Source organism: Melitaea cinxia, chromosome 16 (assembly GCF_905220565.1).
Source record: "Melitaea cinxia chromosome 16, ilMelCinx1.1, whole genome shotgun sequence".
Taxonomy (NCBI): Eukaryota; Metazoa; Arthropoda; class Insecta; order Lepidoptera; family Nymphalidae; genus Melitaea; species Melitaea cinxia.
The window spans coordinates 7,782,416-7,807,457 of record NC_059409.1 but is presented as its reverse complement, the minus strand read 5'-3'; the positions used below and the strand labels follow the sequence as shown (position 1 = coordinate 7,807,457).

Sequence of the window (25,042 nt, the reverse complement as noted above, 5' to 3'; positions counted from 1 at the left end):
TTGCATTTTAAGCATTTCTTAACGTTTACATTCTCAACGTCACCTTTTGTTGGGATGCCGTTGTATTTTAAGCTTAGCCATTCGTAAAGAATGTTTTATAATATAAAATATTAGTTTTGCCCCGCAGTTTTACCCACATCAATTGGAGGAAATAACGTACTAAGATACTAAATAGCCTATAGTCTTCCTCAATCAGAATCAGTAGTTTCTAAGATTAGCACGTTCAAAGAAATAAACAAACAAGCTCTTTAGCTTTATAATATTAGTATAGACTTTACCTTTTTTTAAATATTGGTGTATATGTAAATATGATTCCCTTGTAAATATTCTTGTCTTTATCGTCCATTGTTTCTTTAAAAAAGAACTTCGTTAATTAGCAAGGACATCTGCGTACACATAATTTTAATTAAGGGATTAAACAAATTATTTAAACCAATGTCCGGTGCCGTCCCAGAGTTTGAGCGTCGACTTGTAACAGGGGTTCAAGTGAAATTAAATTACATGTTGACAAAATGAGTTACGCCCTTTCCTACAGATTAACAAACAAAAATTGATGGTATAAGGGTCACGTTAATATTGTTAAAGGCAAATGACTCTATTCTTCATCACATTTCGGTTCGTTGTTCACAATTCTACAATTTAAGCTCGGCATTGTTCTTGTTCATTGGATTCTCGATTTAGTTTTGCGCTTTTATCGGCGCCCGTTTGAATAGCGGGAGTGACGTCGATTTAAACCCACTTTAGAGGTGCCGATCCTATATATTTATAGCTCCTTCATATTATATAAGTAGCAATCAATTCTAAAGAATAACCTAAATAAATAAAAAAAGCCTTTCTTTTTGGACTGCTTTTTAAGTAATAAATACCCACCCATATTCTTAGAGATGGCTAGGAACTGATTAGTAACTAAATTAGTATTCTAGTCTTAATCGAATATATACGTTTCATATCTTAAAAGTTTATCTAACATATCAAAAGTAAGAAGAAATAATAAATATTTTATGTTTAGGCTTTCGATAGCATTTTTAGTAGCACTGGAGCGTTTGCGTAAATTCTGGGTCATAAAATAGGTGACTAGTTCGTATTACAGAAATTACCTAAAAGTGGCTGAAGTAGACAGAGACTATGTTCCACATAGCTGTTCATCTATGTTGTTCGCGCGACAACTTAGCGCCTTCGAACTGTCTTGTAGTTCTCCCGCACAAAAGTCGATAATTGTTCATAAATTATTGAAGTATAATAAATGTATACATTAGTATCTCTTCTATATTTAAACGAGCAAAGCCACGGGCAACAGCTACTTAATAATAAGCTGATGATAGTTTTGAACTGTAAAAATGATGGATTATTAAGAGAAAACTAAGTGACAGTTGATTTATTGTGGAAATTATATTCAGTCGGTTTATTTCTTTAACTATTTAAGTATCATCACTTTAGCCTATTTGTTGTCCACTGCTGGATCATTGCTGGATATAGGCCTACTACACAAGTTCACGCCAAAAGCAGCGTTTTGCCCGTAGTCACCTCGCTGGGCAGACGGGTTGGTGACCGCAGGGCTACTTAAGTATGTAAGGTAAAAAATGAATATAAATCTACATAAATCTTATCCGGTAATGCACATTCGAAAAATGTTGAAATATCCATGTGATGAACTAAACTAACTATCTAACCACAAAATTACAGTGTTTCAAAATGTGATACACTTATTATTATTTTTATGTTTTCCAGTTTTTGTCAATACGAAATTTTCATGAGTTTGAAGTTGACCACAAAATTATGGAATACAGCGAGGGGAATACAAATTGTCTACGGTTCGCAATCCAATTAATTTTAAAAATCGCCATAACGAAAGGGCGTTATTGTTATGTAAATTTGTGCAAACTTCGGCAGACGTAGGCATGACTAATTGTTAATTCGGATAATGCGCTTACGAGAGTGGGACACCACAGCACCACGGAACATCCCGCGTTGTAATAAAGGATTATACGCTCAACCTCATCGAACTGCAGTCTAGGAAGGCTTCTGTTAATTTCTTAGGGTTGCGACGACAATGACGAATTTCAGAGATTTAATTGACCTGGCCAAAATCTGTCTGCCTGATATCTAGAACTTGTTTGTTAAATTAAACAGATTTTTGTATCATCAATGTGTGTTGTTTTATAAATAGGGATATTATTGATTGAAGCAAGCATTTTGGCAAAAATACAGAATATTAGTAAAGAAATTTTAGTAGAAAAGTTGTTAAGTCCTTCATCATGTCAAATGTGTCTATAAGACATGGACCCTTGTCTGGCGACATATTGGCCGGAAGTAATTTCCAATAAAGATCTCAAGACCCTCACTGGTAGGATGATGTTGGAATAAATTTCGTAATTGCTGCAATTTTAATCTAGCCGTGTTTTCATACCTATGTTTTATAAAAAATATTCATATTAATAAAAATTTATATGTATTTTCGTACATATATTACTTTTTTTATTATATACTTCTTTTAGTGCTCTTTGTTTTAATTTTTCATGTAGTACAATAAAACCTAGAACTAATTATTTCAGTAGTTTACTTTATTTATAAAAAACAATTTACAATTTGGTATAACCCAACATCCCCAAAATAGACTATTTATGCATTTAAAAAAAATAGCACCCTAGTTTTAAACGCACTGGCGTAAAATCACTAGCCACCACTAAGTTCTGCGCTTACTTTCTGACGCAAGTAATTATTTAATGGAGATAGAGTCCGCAGCGGGCGCGCCGTGAAATATACTCGTAAGATTACACGCCCCGCATCCATTGCATCACAGCGATTTGACACGGATAACCAAATTTTCTACTTCTATTCTCACATAACCCTGATCGTATTATTTTATCCCTTATTGACAGTTCAATTACTTTCCGATAGTATACAGAGTTAGGTATTGCTAACGCTGTATATTATGTACCTATGTATTTAATAGCTCTATTATATTTCCACTTTTATTTTCTAACATGGTCTGTTATCACATATATATACGCTGAGATTTAAGATGTTTGCCTATCTTTTTAGAAAAAACTTCACAATTACTCCACATAAATATAATAATATATCATTTTATAGACAATTGCTTGCTCTACCGGCATCATAGCTAAAATTATAAAAAAAAAAATAATTAAATTAATCAATTATTAAAATTATATATATGACGGTTTTAATTTTGAAATAACGTCAACATGATTGACGTTCGGTAATTTTTTTATTATTCAATTTCAAATCAACTCACGTATAATATATAATGTAATATTTTTTTGTAATTTTGTAAAGTTTTATTATTATACTTATTCAGTGCGAATAATTCTCACGGGTATAGCTAGTTAATTTTCATTTTTATATAATATTAATATTAAATAAGACTCATAAATGCAGTATTCTTAAAACACGTACTAAGTAAGTCACTAATGGTGAATTTTAAAAGCTTGTATAATGTACAAACGAAACACCAATAAAATTATAACTTTCCCATGCCTGCATAATTTTCATGAAAATATTTTTGCATTGGAATCAGGCAACTATATAATCGCATGTTTATTACTTTACTCGCCGTCTGTGCTAATAATTTCCTTGCATTATTTAGAAGTTAAAAGAACATACACGAAGTAATATAAGTTACGACATGCTGGAACTCCGGGCAATATGCAGTTTGTTACGTGTAATAGTCATGTGTTAGTTAAAGTTGTTAGGTGGTGTTCAACAAATTCGCTAACTTTCCCCCGGTTATGACGCGATCTACAATCTAATCTTTGGACTGCATCCTGAGACAAACTGTTAAATTGCTGCTCGCATTTGTACTTACGTTGTAGGGTTTTATTATATATAATTCGTTATGTATGTAAAGAATGCAATGTAGGGATACGTATGTGTGCTTAAACAAAATATTTAAAAATTAATATATGACATTTTATCATCATTTTGATTTATTACGATGATTGCTGACGTGATGCTATTTAACTTTTTATTCTTTTTGCAATAGTTTAATAAAATGATTCTAAGTGATTTTATCAGAATACGATACTTCAGTTTATTTTTGATTCGGTACCTATATTTTTTCGGTACGTATTTTTTTATATCATAGCTTCACGTTTAGAGCAAATGTGTTTTCGAATTTCTATTATTACAACTTTATGTAACATTAAAACATGCGACATATTAATAATTTTCTGTAATTTAATAATGCGTGTATATAAATTGCCATGTAATTCCAACCTAAAATAATAGTAGTCAACAGAGCTGCCAACGTGAGTAATTTACGTTAACATAATGTGATATTAGTAATTCATACGAAATGGTATATAACAATAGTAATCAGGCGTCCGAAGGCGAAATCACATTTCGTTGGCAGGCGAGGCGGTGCCAAGCACAGATTTCGTAGGCAATGTATCGTGAAATTAGTTTAGTGGCACTATATAATTACGTGCCCTCACTTTTTATAGACCCTCGTGGGGCGACGTCCCCTGCCGCTGTTATGACGAAAATGTCAACTCGGTATGCGACTTGATGAATTGACACTATTTTAAACATGCCTTGTTCCTGAATCTTTCGATATCGCTTTTCTTGTATTCGATTACTAAAGTACACTTGTGTTTTGAAAATATGCCATTTGTTATACATTTGAAAAATGTGTGACAAAATTGAGCGTGCTTGAAAGAATTTTTATAGTTGCAAACTGTTTTGTTTCTACTTTAGAATTGATTAACATTAGGATTAACTTTAAATGAGGTGATTTTGTAATAAAATAAAAGTCAATCTGCAAGATACATTTCATAGATTTATTATATAAAATCTTATGTTTACATTTGAAATTTAACTTACGTAGTAGTAACATGTGAAATTTACAGAGCTATTCCAATAGTACAGACATTAGTAAGTATTTAGCTATAATTATTGCGCAAGATCCTCCCGAAGTGTCGGAAATCTTTAATTTTATAATAACTAAAATACTTAAGTACAGTATCTTAGGTAGTACGTAATTTAATAAACGACAAAGCTCAGATATTTAATTCTATGTTACATCTATTTCGATTCACGTATTTACATAATGATATGACAGAAAATATACGTATTTGCAAACACAATCGTAATAAAAAGCACCTAAGTTTACAATAATTATACTAAATGGCGGAATAAATATTTAAATGATTATTTTATTAGTTGAGCTTTTTGATTTTTCTATAGAAATACATAAACGATTTTCATTAAGGAATACATCGATATATCTGTATAAAATGGCCGGTATAAGTTTCATTTTACTACGATCAGAATTAATAAGTCAGTTTTCACGGAACACGAGAGACAAATTAAATAATTAAACTACGATAAACATAGCCGACACGCTAAGGTACTTTAATAAAATACTAGAAAATATATTTTTATGATTTCATAAAATGCAATTCGTTTGTATATTTTATTCGACTGCGTTATAAATAGAAATTGATGACGTAAGTACAATATGGTACAAGCTCTTACGTAGTAAAAATGATATGAAGTTGAATGGCTTCGTTTACACTTCCACGTTCTCGTTATGTCCTTTGAATAGAATACTCTTGCCTATGCTATTTTTGGTTTAAATTAGTTTTGTTGCGAAAAATTTCATTCATTAGCATACATTTCGTAGAAAATTTTACGAATGTAAAATGACAATGTCAATTATAAAATTATTAACGAAACAAGAAAGCGTAAGTGTAAACGTAACAGATTACTTTAAATAGGTACCCACGAGAATGATACTTGATCAATATTACTTAAATGCTAATTACCTAAACACATTTATTTTTTGTACAAAAATATGCAGAGTATTTCCTAAACACTGGCTACTTAACGCTAATATTTCTTCAATTTATATATGAATAAATATTAATGATGTAAGTATGTACGCGAAGACATATGAGTACTGTCGGATTTAATACTTGTTCGTAATCTCTTGTATAACTTTGACAATATACTTTATAATATATAGTTTTAATTATTTAAAGTATCTTGTACTCAGATTATACGAGATATGAAGTGTAATATGTCTTTGTTCGTATGTGTAAGCGTACATATTACTCAAATGAGCAAGCTTTACTGAAATTTTAGTAAAAATTATTGCTGTTTTATTACGTCAAGAATACGGTTGTACCGTAGAGAGTCTGTTACACATGTTTATGGGACGTGATTAATTAAGAACAATGAATGTATTACTTAAAAACTATCCTTTAAAAACAAATACGAATATTTTATTACTTTAATACATTCATATTTATTTTATTTATATATTTCAATGAGATAAATCATAACCCGTCTATTATAAGTTTATACTAAGATGGCAGTGGCAAAGGAATGTGATTACTATTTTATTCTACTCTAAATCTGTGAGTATCGTTTAAAAATTATTTTCTTAAAAAACATACACACAATATTTAGAACATTCTCAAAATTTATACTTTTGTAATAATTTCGATTTGAAATAATATATTTTTGAATTTAATACCAGTGTATGTTTGAGTAGACGCTTAAAAATTATATCACCTAAACGAACTTCTTATTTATCACAGGCTTAAATTATATTCATTACGTTTAGGGACGTGCATTCTATAGTACACTTACATTAGTAAAATAATTAGTAACTATTTACACGAAAAGGGGAAAAATAATGAGGCGAGCCACAACCCTCGGAGATTTGATAATACGAAACGATACGTATTATTCACCCATTAGTGAGGCGGAGAGCTAACGTGTCTCGATCATTTGCTAACAAACTCAATTATTACTCTGATCAAGATACATGGTTTCGAGGCATCGAAAAAAAAAAAAAAATTGCAACAGCTGTTCTATTATTAAACTGTCTTAGTATGAAAATAACATCTCATTTGACATTAAGAAATAAAATATAATTTTTTTTAAAGTTATCAATTTCGAACTCGAGTGATGTTATGTAATGAAATTATTCAATGTGTCGACATTTAATTTTATCGAACATAATTATGTACTGAGCTATCAAATTTATTCACTTCACTCACGCCCAAACACATTAATATAAAAGGAAAATAATACGCTAATTGCTAGCGGAATAGAAAATACCAGAGAACAAATACAGTAAATAACTATGAAATATCACTCGCTCGCTACGAATATGACTTATAGGCAATTTAAATGCACTACCAATTTATTATTTATAATCAAAATTAATTCCGTTTCGATCACAAACGGCCTCTACTTAGTCAACGAAAGAAGCGTACTTACATTACGATTTAGATAAATCCTTTTTACATTCAATATTCCAACAAAGCAACGCACAACGCTAGGAAACAGTCCTTAATTTCAATAAATAAGGTCCATAATTTTTTTTTGCCATCGCCTTCTCATGTTCCGCTGTTTCGTTTGAAATACTGTCAGTTAAGAAGAGTTTACAAAACCTAACGGGGCATTAGTTTCACTTGAGCTTGAAGTCACCGTGGAACGTTTTGGAGGACACAGGTCCGTCACAACAACACTGTAAAACTTATTCACTGTATGACTCTTTACGTAAACAGTTGAGATTCATTAAGTTTTTATTCACTGATTTTATAGAGAGCTTTATTGAAAAAAATTGTAGTATTAAGACCAGTCAATATAGAGATAGTAAAATATTTAGGCGCACTTGGATCGTTTTAATTTTAACGTTTTTTTTTTTGGTAAATGTTATTTACTGTCTATATTATTTATTACTGAAATATGGGGCACTTGGTTCACGAAATTGAGCTGGATACGATATTTTATTTAGAAATATTTCTATATCAAAGCACTTCGGATTTTATTGCTTTCACTGTTTTATACGGGGCACTAAGTCCATCACAGAAAACTGCGGATAATTTAAGTGAATATGTTGAAGTATTTGAGGCCCGCTGAGATGTATGGCACTGGAATGGCTCCAGCGTAGTAGTTGACTGATTGAAACATGAGATAGGCGACGTTCAGAAGCTATCACACAATCTCGTTGGGATGAGTGTTCTGATTCGAGTCGTTCTGTCTCGAACATTGCTGAAAAAAATAATAAGATGAATAAGATACTTCTTAACTAAGTCGTTAACTCCTTTTATATTATTTTTTGTAAGAAAATGAGTTGAATAAATTAACTGGTTCAAGAGTTCAAAGAGGAATAACCTATTCAGTTTTTTATATTTAAACTAATATGTTGTCCCAATTTTTGTTATTAACATTGTAACGTTTCATTCTAAAAAGAATTTCGCATGTTTAATGTTTTTCTAAAAATAAAATTTTATAATAAATACCATTAAAAATCAAATAATAAAAAAGATGGAACAGATGTATTCAAATTCAAAGTTTTCTAATTAAAACAAAAGCAATCAATGGTTGAGAAATGGAAACCTTAATCTACCTCTTGTTTTCTTTCCCAAGTCTTCATAGCGGTTTTATATTTTTCAAATTCATGACACCAATTAGAGTAAATCTTTTGATATTCGTTGCTCTTTTCAGGCGGAGAACATCTGAAAGTGAAAAAAAAATTGTATACAAAACTATACTAACTCCATTAATAAAATATAACGAAATATACGATTTAATATATTTCACGTGGGACAGAGAAAATGTTGAATAACTGCATTTCAAAATAACGTTTAAAATATTGTATTCGAAAGCGTTATAGTTCCCGTGTGCAATATTAGGCGTGCTAAACGTTTATATTCATAATATACATATAAACGCCTCTAAAGTATTTGGTTAGTATTACCATTGTATTGGGGAAAATAGGTACGTCACAATAGTTTTAATTTCTTATAATCTAGTTATAAAAAAGTATTATACGTAGCTAAACAATTCCTACAGCAAAGAATTATAATTATTCTAAATATAATTTTTGATAAAAATTACAATTTTGTATTACAGTGGCAGGTATGTCATTTTATAAAAATATATACACAGCTCTGCCTTTTTAGCTGTCGATATTTAAATTTAATGTGTTGGGATTTATATGATTTTGCCTGTCATATAGTATACATTTGAAAACAACACAGTTTAAATTTAAAATTCCTCGTGGAATCCTTTCAACGTGGCTGGCTCAAAAAACAGTGTTTTTTTACAGGTTCTGTATTTTTTTCACTAATAATGGCACTTGAATAACTCCTCGGTACAAAAGATTGTTAATTAAAAGAGAGCGATTGTAAATAATTTTGAAATGTGGTCTACCTTCAGACACGGTATCGAAAATCAGTATAAGGAAATGGGTTCTTATTTTTTCTAATTTACCAAGGTAAAAAGCATTATACACCCTAGTCGAAGCTCGGATGGCTGCTGTGTATGCTGCTGCTGGTCGAGAAGAGGTGCGTGCTAATTGCTGCACAAGGTACAAGAGACTCCAAACAGAGACCTCGAGTTTTTAATTGCTAGATGTACTAATTGCTAGTAAATATATCTATCTGTGGCTACGACAATAAAGAATATAGAAACCCTCTCCCTTCTCGTGGGTGTTGTAAGAGGCGACTAAGGGATAACATAGTTCCACTACCACCTTGGAACTTAAAAAGCCGACCGATCGAGGGATAACCATCCAAGTGCTGGCTTTGAAATACACAAGGTCGAAGACGGGCAGCAGCGTCTTCGGTGCGACAAAGCCAGCCCTGCGGTCACCAACCCGTCTGTCCCTGGTGACTATGCGTAAAACACATGAGTTCATGCCATTTTTTGGCGCGAACTTGTGGAGGCCTATGTACACCAGTGGTCTGTGATAGGCTGAAATGATGAAATGGTGATACGCAATATCCCTTAAAATTATAAACACTCATATTCACAACATTGAGTATTGCGTAACCTTTTCAAATAAACAGCTTTCTAAACACAATTCAATTTTTCTTCAAATAGAGCCAGTAAATTAAGCAAACAAACTCCGCGTTAAATTGATCTAAAGGCGGTCTGATGCTGGTCTCAAATGTTCCCTGTTGACCTGGTTGAACTGGTTCTAAAAATAATACAAATTCTAACTTTTAAACATAATGGTTTAATGTCCTATTTTGCTATTTATTTAGACCTTAGCAGTTTAATGTCCTATTTTCTCTTACAGCATTTTCATTGTTCCGATTCTATTTTTAAAATGTTATATTTTTTAACATTTACTTAGTCAGATTATAAAATGTGAATAATATATTTATAGAGACTTTTTAAAATGCATGTATCTTTTTCGGATGTTTCGATTTGGAAGGCCGGGTCAAGAAAAGTTAGTTCTTTAAGAAGACTTACAAAACGGAGATTCGTCCTTAGGGTATCTCCTAGCGAAATCGCACCTCGACTTAGGACGAAGTAGGTAGTGAGAGAGCACTATGCGGAACGCTGAGTCAGACGATATATATTTTTATCAGTACCTGTGCGTGTCGACGGTGACGTTGTAGGAGCAGAGCAGTGAACCGCCGAGCCAGCAGTCGTAGCGTCCCGCGTCCGCCTCCGACACCGCGAGGATGAGAAGCCCGTGCTCCGATGTCTCGATGTACTTTTCTGGCTTACTGCGGGGAAACACAGTGAATTATTATTTTATTAATATTATATATTTATACATTTTATTATTTATTTATTCATACTTTATTGCACAATACATTAAATAATTGTACAAAAGGCGGGCTTAATGCTAAAAGTATTCTCTACCAGCCAACCTTAGGACGTACAAGAGCAGACGTTTGTAGGTATGCAAAATTGAGTATTAGTAAAATTCGCACTAAGAAGAAAAAAAGGGAGGAAATATAAGGTAACGTTAGTGGCAATCGTTATATTATATACACGAGCAAATAATTCATATATATAGCATACAAATATATACATACATAAACGGATACAAACTTGCATACATACATATGATACACATATGTATACATACATATAAACATACATATATGCTTACATACATACATAATATTTAATAAGCTGACGACAATAATCAAAACACAATTACAGTGTTTATTGAGTTCACCAAATTAGGTTAAATTTTGGCTAAGAAGAACCCCTTAACTTGTCTCTTAAATGAGTCACGTGAAGGAGCTTTACGGATGGATTCGGATAACGAATTCCAGAGACGAACAGCAGAAATAGCAAATGAATCAGACAAAAACCCAGACCGATGAATAGGAGTAGAAAGAGATAGATTATAGAGATAGAGATATATAATTTATTAACACATAAAAGAAAGAACATAAATTACAAAGATCAGTAAGATGACACTTAGTTCATTCGAGTTTTACTGGATATCAGTGACGTCGACATTATGAATATGTACACATTCGACTTAATGTTAAGGTACATCATTCCACTATCACATATTTAACTCAATGTCAATGTACATAGTTTAGGTATTATACATTTAACCAATTGCCACGGAATATTAGCAAGGTTAGCATTATTTAGCTTAATGCTAAGAATAACTCGTGAAAAAGACAAGAAGACAAAATAACAATTATCTTTAATATAAAAATGAGTCGCTGAATGTGTTGCTAAGCGCAAAACTCGAGAACGGTTGGACCGATTTCGCTAATTCTTTTTTTAAAATATTCCTTGAAGTACGAGGATGGTTCTTACGGAGAGAAAAATTCTAAAAAAAAAAATTTAAAATTTCCTGAAAAAGTCTAAAAACAACACTTTTCTATACTCCCATACAAAAGATTTGTGATAATACTTAAAAGTCACTGTTAGGCGATACGAAGTTCGCCGGGTCAGCTAGTATAAAATAATTATCTACATAGCTTACCTATAGCATTGACAGCTTGATTTTATTCCCAAAAACAAAAATATATACAATATTTCAAAAGGTAATTGCTATTTGATAATATTATTTTTTACTAATTTTTATAAATGAGTTTGATAATATTTAATTATCAGCGCTGTTCATGAATCATAGTAGTTGCAAATGAAACACAAATGCGTTATTGGTTGAACAGCTGTAGTGGCGTTACCATTGTAAGGTAAACGAATAACAAGTATGTGTCAGTTTTTTTTTCAATAATTCAATAATTTATATTTTATTTGCTAAAATGCTTTAATTTTAGCAATATCTTATATTTTATCTTTACTGGTTTTAATATTTATTACATACTAGTTTTACGGTTTCAGTTTGAGGATAAACATCTTTCAAAACAGACTCGTTAGCCTAATAATCTAATTGACAAGTAGTAAATAAAGATATTAGTTAGATTAAATGAAGATAATCGTCAGCCTCATTATGGTGTTAGTAGGTGTAAATTCATTTATATTCTCATATCTGCATAAATTTTTCTTTCAAACGGAATACTATTGAAAGAGTAGAAATATTCTAAATTCATAATACTTTTACAGAAGATAATAAATTTCTAACAATTCAATTAATTTCATAATTATGTTTTTATATACAAAGGCTGATGATAAAATAAATATATTTCTTACGAGATTCGTTTACTCTGTTTATATACAACAAACAAATAAAATTCGTATATAATTGTCTCTCCTAAGCCCTTTCTGTATTTAACGTTCCCGAATTTGATATCCTATTATCTGCGTTTTAAGAAATAATTACATCTCTGCTAACGAAATAAACCCTCGCTTTAAAACGTAAAGGATAGGACTAGGCGAATGAAACGGAATCTCGAGTTTTCCTCTGCATTTTAATTACTAAGGAAGTGCGATAATGGTGGTTTTGGAAACACTTTAATTAATGTTGTTACACGCATGTTCACTTTGAGCGCACAACGAATTATTGTTTTTTTTTGTTGTTAGGAGCTTTTTAATTAAGGTTACTTTTTCATTAAGCACTTAATAATATTTTGTAGAAAAACTTTTTGATGTATTAAGTGTGTCCTAAACCGCACACTGTTTTCCTGTGAATGTTGTATGTACACACATAAATAAATTTGAAGTGTCTGTTTGTAATGTTAAAATAGCCGCCTTTTATTAAATGCATATTGATGTATACATGGTACATAATATACCAAAATAACATTTTTTAAAATTTTTGTCTGTCTGTCTGTCTATCTGTTTGTTCCGGCTAATCTCTAAAATAGCTTGACCGATTTTGACAGGACTTTCACCGGCAGATAGCTGATGTAATAAGAAGTAACTTTTATTTTAGAAATTTATTTACTTTATAACTCTTGGAATTGAACAATAACATTTTTGTTAAATTTCACGCGGATGAAGTCGCGGGTACAGCTAGTTTATAATATAAATAGTACGTTTTAGTAACCTTAAATATAATCACACGACGTAAATTTTAGTATTATAATAATAAAATATCTTTACGATATGCAACGGATAATAAGTAAGAGTTAAAATGGAATATGCGTAATTGTGTACCTGTCCTAAAGTACAACTTGTCATTGAAACGAAAATTGAGATAGATATAATTATGCCAAGAATAAATAAATTAATTAAAACTTCTGTATAATTTCTATTAAAGACTTACTTGAAAGTAATGGAATGCCTTCCTTTATCTCTAGAGTAGTGGAACCACGTGACGGCTCTCGGTTGCAACACTTCCGGCATCTTGACGAAGCTGCCGAGGTGCAGGCTCTGCCCCCACGTCGCCGATACGCTCTTGCGGGCGATGGAAGAATCGCAAATGTCCGCTGTTTCATTTGCTACGTCTTGGATTAGCCTGTAAATAAACTTTAGTTGAAACTTTTTTGTCTTTTTTTAAATATAATTTTTATTTACTAATAAAAGGTGTTATTAAATAATTAGGAAATATTCGTTTTATAATTACATGTTGTATTGTATTAAGATGTACATATTAAAAATAACGTTTTGTGATCAAATAATATTCATCATCATTCATTCTTAGTATTAATTTATATAAATTGCATTTTATTTAATTTAAAGATTAGTTAAATTTTATTATAATGCTAAAACTATTCATAAACGGGATATTTACCATGTTTTTTATTTTCATTATGCGGAGCTCGATATTTGGGTATTTACTGCGAATGTCTTGTTCACAAGACTTGTCTCGTTTTTGAATAGTTTAATATTAGAAGTAACCTTGTTAATTTAAAATCTTATATAATAACATTGGTAATAAATACTAAATATAATTTTTTGGGTTTCTAAAAGTTACTTCGTTCTAGAAGCTTTCAATATTAAAATGAATTGAAATATTCGTTTATTTTTCTTGTTATATCGTTTTATTTAAAAAAAAATCACATTATTAAATAAAAATGTAATAGAATAAGAAATATAGTTTATATACACTAGTAGATGATACATTAGTAATGGTGTCGGTATGGATTTTCAGTGGTGGGGAGTGGAGATTTTTTGGAGCAGCGTGCTGGGGTCGTAAAAAAATTTTTGATGAAAAAAAATAAATAAAAATAAAACAGGAAAAAGTATTTAGTATCGACTTATTAAATATTTATATCTGTTTCCATAAAATTTTGAAGAAAAGTTGATGGTCAGCGCTTAATATCGGTTAAGAAAACTACATTGAGATTTTTTAAACGACTAACGCCGAGTTGCACGAAACGAAATTAAAATTTAAGTAGAGATTAAACTAATTTAATCACAAGAATTTCATACAATTTTTGCGATTAAGTTAGTCTAATCTTTTGTTTCGTGCAACTCGACGTTAGTCGGCAAACATACGCCAAACAAAGCATACGGCCTACCTGATAGTAAGCGATTACCGTAGCCTTTAGATGTGTGCAATACTAGGAGCATCGCAAACGCGTTGCTGACCCTCCCCAGGAGCTCTTAGTCACTACAGGAAAAAAATACTACTCGAGTGTAGTATTATTTAGCTGTGATTTTCTGTAAGGTCGAGTTACTTTCCCAGACGGGTTGGCTCCAGATTTTAAGCAGAATATATCCTACGAGTAAAACATTTATTTGTCAGTAGTAGTCCTTACCCTGGCATGTACTCCCTGCAGACGGCCGCGTCCCGGTCCCAGCCGCAGTAGGGGTCGCGCGCACAGCGCACGCACGCGTCGTAGCGCCGCGCGCATAGCGCCAGGCGCAACTGTAGCACGCGCCGGTCGGACGCCGCGTACAGAGACCCGTGCACGCGGGATAGAGCCATCGCCTGGCGAGACACGTTACTTTTAATAAAGTATATAAAAAAGTCTGTGGCGCAGTTTGCTGTGACTAATTGTGTGGATTCGATAAAATCTTTAAGGGGGTAATATTACGATATGTCTTCTATGTAATATATATCTATTTATGTGTATAATGATCGGAAGAATGTAGCTATATCAATCATCTGTTATCTATAATACATGAATACAGTTGTCTATTCATCAGGATGACGGTGTGTGTATATTACAATATTTATTCAATACTATTTGAAAATTAGAAAATTGCAACGTGAAAGAAGTTCCAAATCTTGACGAACAAAATAAATTTGAATATTTCTTATTATAAAGTGATATATTATAATTGTTCTTTTATAATAGATATGACTCTCTTTGCATGGAAATATTTATATTGTTTAAATTATATTGATTCTCACACTTTTAGGTTTGATTACCTTAATACTTATTTTGTACTTTTTACGTATATTGTAGCGCAAATTAAATTATTTTTATTTTTTATTTTACGCTAACAATAATGTAGCATTTAAATTTTCATTAAAATATATGTGTAGACATTGATGCATTTTTACAACACTATACAGACAAAAGCTTTAAAGTCCCGATAGAATGGCATGTAATAAAGTTTTGTAAAGACTCAAATGTAATCACTAAAATTAACAGCTTGTCGGAGTAGCAGCACTTGAAAATATTTTCGTCATCAATGCTAAAATTTCAACTTCAATTTTTATCACGTTCATACGTGAAAAGCGGGTGTTAAAATGCAATTTATTCTTCACATACCTGAATTGGTTCACCGGGAGTAACGTCGAAGATGTCAAGTAAAGCTGACTGGCTGTCGCCGTTCCGAGTCCATTGCACGATTTTATGAATTTTACCTTCATCTGTAACAATCATAAATAATATTCAAACGTCGCATAGCTTTTACCTGCTTATTTGCTGTTATTTATTTTGAATAAAAGGAAGCGTTAGGGCTTTATTACGTGAATATGTAAGTTTTTTTAACCGACTTCAAAACAGAGGAGGTTACTCAATTCGACCGTAGATATAAAATGTGTGTTCGGGGATAATTTCGTCGTTATTGAACCGATTTTGATTATTTTTTTTTTGTTGGAAAGGAGATATCCCAAGTGTGGTACCATGATAAGGAAACCAGGATCTGATCATGAAATCCCTGAAAAATCGAGGGAAACCCGGGAAAATCGCAGTGACGACTAGTGCGTTTGCTAATTTTGTTCGTCTACTTACGTTGTATTACATTTTGATGTAATTAAAGTCGGTTTTTTCGTTTGCGAGCAAATACGATTATTAAGTTACCTACTTGATAATCAGATAAGAAGCCTTCAAATGACTTTTTGATACATGCAACGACTGAACTACAATACAAATAATGCCAATAAGGTGTGTGTGTAAATCATGATCTAACTTTACTATTTGTATAATACAAAAAGCATTTACGCTCTAAAGCACGCCTTCGTATTAAATATATAAAACCATATAATCTATTTCATTCCTCCCATAAGCTCGTTGGTTGTAATTAGGTTTTCTGTAATTGTGGAGGTAGCGTCTAGCCGTAAGAGAAATTACAATGGTTCGTTACATCGGGGATCAATTAGCAAAGTCGGAAAGGTGGCTGTTTATTGTATGTATTATGCCCTTTGCCCGTAAGTGACGTAGGAAACGTTTGCTTTTAAAATACCATTTAGAATAACGTAAAGGTATTTAAGTTTTGCGTTTCTTTGTCTCGAAAATTCAGAATAACTTAGAAAACAAAGAGATGAAATGCAACAAACAAAAATGTCACTCTAATTATAATATTGATAGATTCATAATTTAAGGTTGGTTTCAAAAAATTGTCAGTTAAATAATATTAGATAAGAAGTAAAAAAAAACATCGAATTTTCTTTGTTTAATGGCCATTTGTAAAATTAAAAATGCCAGACAGTCGACCGGGCGCGGCGCATGGCGATCGTGACGTGCACGAATATCGCTATGTACTCAGTTTTAGATTACTTAGAATCAGTCATTGAAGCGTTTAACAAACCACAAGCCGTTAAACGAGGCATGCAACGAACCAATCGTGATTTTTGGTTTGTTGCTTTTGCTACACAACAATGAATGGCTAAAACCACGGCGACCCATGACCGCAACTGCACAATACAAAACTTGATACCGCAGAATCTGTTAAAACAGTCGGTTATTTATTTTGGCGGCAGAAAACTACTGAGTTGGCAAAAACAAATTCTAAATCAAATTATTTTCTTTTCTTATAAGTAACGAGTAATTTTGTTTAGTTTGTATTAGATTTTATGGTAATATTAATAAATGCGATACAATTGAGTTTGATACGTGATCAGAGTTAGTGCCGTCTCCATTGTTAACATAAGGTCGCAGAATGTAGCCTCCTTACAGTACGACCGTCAAATTAATATTCGGACCACGAATCATAATAGCTAATTGGATTAGACATGTACCAAAATTACCTAACACAGTTACGAACAGTAATATACTGGGTACGTGTCACACTTAGGGTGATCAGCTTGTAATGTTTTATCAAAATTTTATAGAGAATTTTATTATGGGTTAATAAAAACATGTATTCTTTAATAAACAAATTAATTTTATATAGGTGCATATTATTTGCTTATATCTGCTATTTTATTGTTATTCAAATCATTCATCAAACTATTTTTACAAATTTTGTCTGCCTGTCTGTCCGCTGTCTATCTGTTTGTTCCGGCTAATCTTTGAAACGACTGGATCGATTTTCACGGGACTTTCAATGGCAGACAGCTGATGTAATAAGGAGTAACTCAGACTACTTTTATTTTAGAAATTTATTTATTTTATAACTCTGCGAACTGAACAATAACTTTTTTGTTAAATTCACGCGGACGAAGTCGCGGGCACAGCTAGTATCATTTAAATATCGACAATACAACCACAATTCAAAAACTTCATTAAATTATACGTGAAAATGAATGTGTATTGTGTTCATAAGGTTTATTGCCTTGATTGGAAGTCTGATATCCCAATTTAATTTACAGTTTAGCTTTTAGTGAAACTTCGGTAGTCTGAATTCGACAGCCCTAAGATAACGCCTGTCATACTTCACATTGAATCCCAGAGCCCCGTTGTTATTGTGTTCGTTAAGTTATAGTTGCTGTGCTATAAATCAGTTATTGTATTACGGTCGTTCATAATGAAGCATAATACGCTGATTGTGTGCTGAGCATGCGCGACATATTGTATCAATAGATATTTTGTCTCGAGTAACTAGTACAGAAGTAGGCTATTTACATATGTATATAGAAATTATATTAAAAATATTTTTTCATATATTTCATATTTATACTATGTGTTTGAGACTAATTTACATTTTTTAACATAATAATCTTGAACATAGGATTTAAATTGAGTGATTTGATACAGATTAAATTAAGGAATGCTTTTACATCACATAACAGAAACAAAACAGAAGTCCAATTGACGTTAACATGTAAAAGAAATTAGAACACAAGCGATAGTACCTAGAGTACCTACTGTACTGAAATAACACAAAATCACTTGAAGAGTTGGTAAGTAAAGTTAGTATGAATTATAACAACTTGAACATGCTTTTTAACTCCGCTTATTTAAAAATCAAAAAATAGTAAGCAAAATCTTAAAATATGATTAAACAATATTTAATTTTCAAATACCCTACATTTAAAACATAAAAGGAATTACAAGCATATTTTAAATAAGAAAACCTTACATATCTATATCTATATCTGTATATATGTAGACAACATCAACTTATCTATTGTAAAGTAAATCACTTTACTAAGAGAATATTTAATGTGTTGCTGGTTATAGGTAATAGATATAGCAAATCAACGTTCTCAGTCTGATTAAAGATATATTATGTGAGTAAATAAATAAATACGTGTTTAAATAAATAAAAATATAAAATACGTAATTTCATAAAGATGCTTTGTTAATACTTTAATTATATTTGTAATAATTTTAAAGGTAAAGTATTTGATTGCAATTGAAAGAATGTGATTAATATCGGGGCTATAGTAAAAGATAATGAGAAACATATTTGGGGCAATTGTACCAACATAAACCTACTATGGAAGGTAATTACCCGATACTTTAATATTTGGCCTTCGCTTGCTTTGTTGTATAGATCTAATCATAATTCAACCCAAATCACCGCTCTAACTGCGGAAAAAGCCTGAAATTAATATAGAATGAGCTTGTTTTAATGGTTTTAAACGAATGAAAATTATTTTACATTCGAAGTTTATAATTTTAAGTCAATAATATTCTTAATTCGAATAAAGTTTAGTTATTATTATTATTTTTAATCTATTTTTTCAAATATGAAAATAATATTTGCACTTTAATTTACAAGTAACTCTATCGTAATATAGTAAGCATGACATAAGAAATACAGATACATAAAACTACGGAAACAATAGTAATTTGAACGCGATGTACGACGGAATTTTTTTTGATGTAATTTAATGAATTGTATCTGAAATTAAGATTAGGTTATCCAATAAATGTCTGAGTAGGCTTGACGAAAGGCCTTCAATTTGTAAGTTTCTTAAGTATGTATTTGTATTTTACATACATGAAAGTTTGATCGACGTTTCTCGCATAATGTATTAGACTTGCTTTATGTAAAGATCAAGTTGATGTGATAATAGAGTACAAGGGAAAGCATTCAGTGTGTTTGTTAGTAAATAGGCTGGGGGAAGGAGGCGCAACTCGAATCTGTTTATGGCGACCCCGTTACACGTTTTAAGCTCCAAGACATGTCACCTACTAATGTGACGGAACAATGATACCCTTAATATACTGTAGAGTATTTTGTTATATAATTTTATTAATTGTTATTTATTATTTTGAAGCCATGAAAAATAAAATGTGACCTTTATGTAGTAAAAACATAATTTTTAAACCAATTTTCTCTTGTTTTATTTGTAGAGGAAAATTCAAATGACTATAGAGGTTAAATTGAAAATTTGGTCTTTACTCAACTATAAAACGTTATTTAGTTTAATATGCTGCGGTTGGCGTGTTCTGTTCCTGAAACTATGAACTGTTGCAATGAAATGGAAGTAAAATTATTTTTCAAAAGAAAATGTCGGTAACATTGCCTTTTTAACCGACTTTAAAAAAAAGGAGGTTAATCAATTCGACCGTATATATATATATTTTTTATGTATGTTCGGGGATAACACCGTCGTTTATGAACCGATTTTGATAATTCTTTTTTTGTTGGAAAGGAGATATCCCTAGTTTAGTACCATGATAAGGAAACCGGGATCTGATGATGGGATCCCAGAGAAATCGAGGGAAACTCTCGAAAATCCGCATAACTTTTTACTGGGTGTATCGATTTTGATGATTTTTAATTTAGTCGAAAGCCGATGTTTATTATGTGTTCACATTAAAATTTTATCGAGATCTGACTACAACTTTTGGAGTAATCTTTGATAATGCGTATTTACTTGACAATTTTTTTGTCTAACTACGTTGTATTACTTGTCGATATAATTGAAGTTGGTTTTTCTTCGTTTGCCTACAAACACAATTATTTATATAAGTTTACAATTACTATTCCTAATTATTGTGTTTTATCTATTGATAACGTTAGGTATCAAGATGATAAAAATTTGACTTATCATTCCTTTTAGATCCAATATAACGAGGCCGACTGGAATAAGTTAAAGTAAAAGTCGGAATTAGACTTAACTGATATGATGTATATAATTTTTATCAAAAAAACAAAATCTGCTTTGAAAATGAAAAGTCGGAATTAGATTTGACTGAAATGATATACATATATAATTTTTATCGAAAAAAAATATCAAATCTGCTTTTAAAAAAGAACTCAAAAAGATAGTGAAATATTATTGTAACAAAAAATAAAAATGTACTTATTATTATATTATACTAAAGTATCATACTATATTATAATTTTTTTTAATTAAGTTCAAAGACGCTAATAAGATAAGAAAGAACGAAGTGTTAATACTCTCCTTACAATATATAAATTAGAGCGAGTACAATTAATTAGATTCAAACATCGATACTGTATGAATGTAATCCATCTAATGTTCACGTTAATAAATTCCCTTACTCATAGTCATTAATTCCGATCACAGTCGGGTCTGGCAAAATAATTAAACAATCCCACATTGGTTGTGATCGGAGATTCCCTCAGGAATACCCATCTTTAGAAACGAATTAGGCACAAGGTAACAGGAGGCACGTTCTACCGTAAACTCTTTTAGGGCCGCGTCAAATGAGAAACCTACAATCAGCAATACAAGGAAATTGCGTTTTTTCCACGTGCGTGCGTGTTTCACTGGCAACGTAAAAAAAGAATTTTTAAAGAAATATGAACGCGTAAATTTATAAAATCTGTATTAGAGCACGTACGAATAATATGTAAAGTAGCCAATAGTTTATTAAAATTGTTATATTTTTTATCCATTTGATAAAGCACTTTAGTGTTTAAGTATGTAGCTGTCTGGTCGAAGGATCCTCCATTTTCGATGGCGGACGAGGAACTCAACACCTTGTTCCTCCGCATCCTCAAACTGGTGACCCCGACGTTCCCAAAAGTATAATAACGGCATTTTGTAGTATCAGATATAAAAAATTTAAAGTTGATTGAAGAAGTAAAATGTTGTAATTATATTTTATATTATTCTAGCCAACGATCAAGGAACCTTCAATAAAGGTTCAAAGAAATAATCCAGCAATCCAATAAAGATTTCGCTCCAACAGACCTTAAGTGAAAACTTTTTGCGATCCCTCGAACAATATAAGTTTTATTCCTCGAAGTGGTATAAATTCCCAAACACAAAGTAGCTCTAACATCTTTATTGGTTTTCATAAAAAGTCCCTGTTTAACCTATAGATTCGCCAGTAGCCAATCGAATAGGTTTTCGTTTAAATCCACCTCATACGGCGGTTTTACCTATTGACTTTCACGATTTAAAGCGGGTCATCCTCGTAGCATTTTTATTCTTGAACAGGAACTATTAAAGTATGTTTAAAAATAGTTTCAAGTAAATTCGTTTTTTGTTCATATGTAAAGCGACCAATCGTTTAATTCTCATTCGTAATTAATTCTTCGAAAATTTCTACATTGCTGTTTATAGTATTACATTTAAGAAATTTAGTAGAGAACTAGTGTTGTAATTATTTAAAATATGAACTTGAAGTTCAAGTCACTTGGACTTTCACAAACTATATGTCCTACACAAATTTTATATGATACAAATTCCGTGATTTGTATCGACGAATTCATGCGTACTTTTATCACGGATTGCAATATGTATTTTATAGACGCCATAAATCGAGAAACATGGCTTCTAGCGTTTGCCTACGAGCTCTCCACCGACTTTTATGAGATTTGTCGTTAGAAATTTTATGTGATCGAGTGGACCCTTTGACCGATTTTATACTATTTATGATTTGATCGATATGAATAATTTACTGTGTCATGTCGAAGCTCTCTGCCGCATCTATTAACGATTATGATTCCATTGTATCCCTTATTTTAATGACGTAAAGCCAATAATACATAAAATGTATCTGGAAACTAATATGGAAACGTTAATATTAAATATCCTGCAGTGAACCAGTTTATTCCCCTTGTAAAATTGTTTAGATTGTTAAATTCAATAAATATTCAAACAGGTTGAAAGCTGTGTACTTGTTACTTCGTGTTTTAAAATAAACGAAAGGTTATGCCAAACACGTTCCGAAGGTGTATTTTTAAAGACGGCTTTCGGTAGCCAGAGCATTAGGGATGCCGCGTCCGCGGCACCCTAAAACTTTCTCGCCCGTACACCTTTTGATATTCAATATACTGTGGGATCTAAGCAATCCTTTGATGAGATGTTTTATGCAAAAAACGTTGAGCGCCTTTAGCGGGGCGCGAGTAAGCGTTCAAAAGTGAACGCATTAGTATTCCTGATCCCAACGACCACGACCTCCCCTCCAGTTTTGGGGGAGAAAAAAATCAATGTTTATTCCCACTGGACGCGATTTGAATACAGATTATGAGTATACTAATTGTTTGTGTTTGGGTACAGTGAAATTGTTTTTATTACGTGTTATAACATCAAATCTGCATAATGAAACTTCATGCTTTGTGCTAATTATTATTTAGCAGTTAGCAAAAGACACCATGTTATGAAATATTGTTGAACTCGTTTAATTTATAAATATTGCATGGGCAGCGCTAGTTGATGAACCCCGAAGCGATACTAAATACATCACGTAAGTATATAACGCTCTGGAAAGAATATTTCCTCGATTTTAGACAAGGATCGCAATATATGGCGTCAGAGGGTACGATAATTTAACCACCTTCACATATCATTTTACCGAAATCGCATTTCATTGGTAATGGCAAAACTTGGACTACATGCACTCAGCAAAATGGGTTTCTTACACTTATAAAAGTGATATCGTATCGTACAGCTAAATATAATGTACTCGTATAGGGTAAGTAGATTGCAAATTACCGATCCAAGCTTACATAAATTTGAATGTTAAATTATAACGTGCCGTGGATGGGTGGTCCATATCTTTGTTGAAATACGAGCAACGAATCCTGCGATGCCTGTATGAAAACTGAATTTCGGACCATCAAAGGATCACCGTTTCAGACTTAGAGTGTAATGATGTTATCAAATGGCTATCATATTTCCAGCGGTGGTTCAACTGTAAAGCCGACTGTGAATTTTAAATCGTTTTTAATAGCCTCGTATCTCACATCTGACGCCAAAGCTAACCGAGGCCGGGCTACCTACTATTTGATTTTCCACTTTTAGGTATACCGAACTGAAGCTCTGAAGCATCTGGACATAATGTATTTATATAGAACTTTCTGTTATGAATAGGAATGCCGTAAATAAGCTTCGAGACCGTTGTTAATAAGCGAATTTGGCTGTCTGTGATGTGTTAAGATAAATATTGCTTTCATTTGTTCACAGAGGCACCCTTGATACTAAGAATTCAGTGTTGATGTCAACTTGAGAAATTTAATTAACTTTGCTAACTTCTAAATACTCTTAACGTCTTAGATACCTCGGTTCCTCTTCATTGACAAATAGGGGTTCCTGTATATGACAGTGACAGCGAAACTTTCATTAGGCCTGCGGAGTGACTCAAAATTGTGTGGCAACAGTGATTTAGATGCGATAAAACAAAAAGAATGAAGCGAGACGGCTCTGCATTGCGGGGCATCATACGCTCATTTCTCATTGTCTGCCGGCACCTTGCCGCAACAACTTTGCAGCGTTACCGCGCCGATTCTTGTGCAATTTAATGCATATTATAACGCGGTAAACACTCGAAATGGGTTAAGCGGGAAAGTAATCTTGCGGCAGACGACACGGCACGAACAACTTCTTTATTGAAAGAGTAAACTGTCTTTTTTCACGAGACGCCTCGGGCTCTTTGTGATGTTGGATTTTCTCTCAACGTTTTCGATGCTCAAGTGTAAATAATAGCAAACTAAGATACCTTCAGATTTCCAAATACTACCTTCATTGAGCTTAATTATAAGTGAATGCTATCTTAATGTTTACTATAAAATTGACAGATTTTTTATTTTATTGAATTTAAGGTTTCAATTATAAACGTATAATTAATTTATTTCGAGGCACTTTATAATCAACGTACCGTTAACCGCAATGTGTTAATACGCGACGAAAGGTTTCGTTCAACTATCGAATACAGAAACAAAGTTACATTATGCAGATTAAGTTAGAGTAATTATTACGGTACGTGGATAAAGCACGAGAGGGAAACGTCAAAGGTAACGCTTAAACAATTTAATATTCCGCACACAAGCATTTCAAACGCCAACTCAAACGTAGCTCTCCTTTCGTAAAAGTTGTTCCGTAAACGAACTCCCCCCTTCGTTAGATATCTACGTGAGCTTAATCTATTCTGTAGTCTCACGCTAGGGCTGTTCATTCGGG

At 32.0% G+C, this 25,042-nt stretch overlaps 1 protein-coding gene across 1 annotated transcript in view; it reads right to left on the bottom strand.

Annotated features, from left to right (window-relative positions):
* Positions 1-7,680: 7,680 nt before the first annotated feature.
* Positions 7,681-25,042, bottom strand: part of LOC123661254 (semaphorin-2A) — a 113,253-nt gene continuing 95,891 nt past the window's right edge. The window contains exons 10-15 of the mRNA XM_045596241.1: positions 15,819-15,919; positions 14,856-15,028; positions 13,418-13,609; positions 10,362-10,499; positions 8,387-8,495; positions 7,681-8,028 (exon numbers count right to left, since the gene is read on the bottom strand). Of these exons, the coding sequence (XP_045452197.1) occupies positions 7,972-8,028; positions 8,387-8,495; positions 10,362-10,499; positions 13,418-13,609; positions 14,856-15,028; positions 15,819-15,919 (770 nt within the window). The 3' untranslated portion in view covers positions 7,681-7,971. The remainder of the gene's footprint in view (positions 8,029-8,386; positions 8,496-10,361; positions 10,500-13,417; positions 13,610-14,855; positions 15,029-15,818; positions 15,920-25,042) is intronic.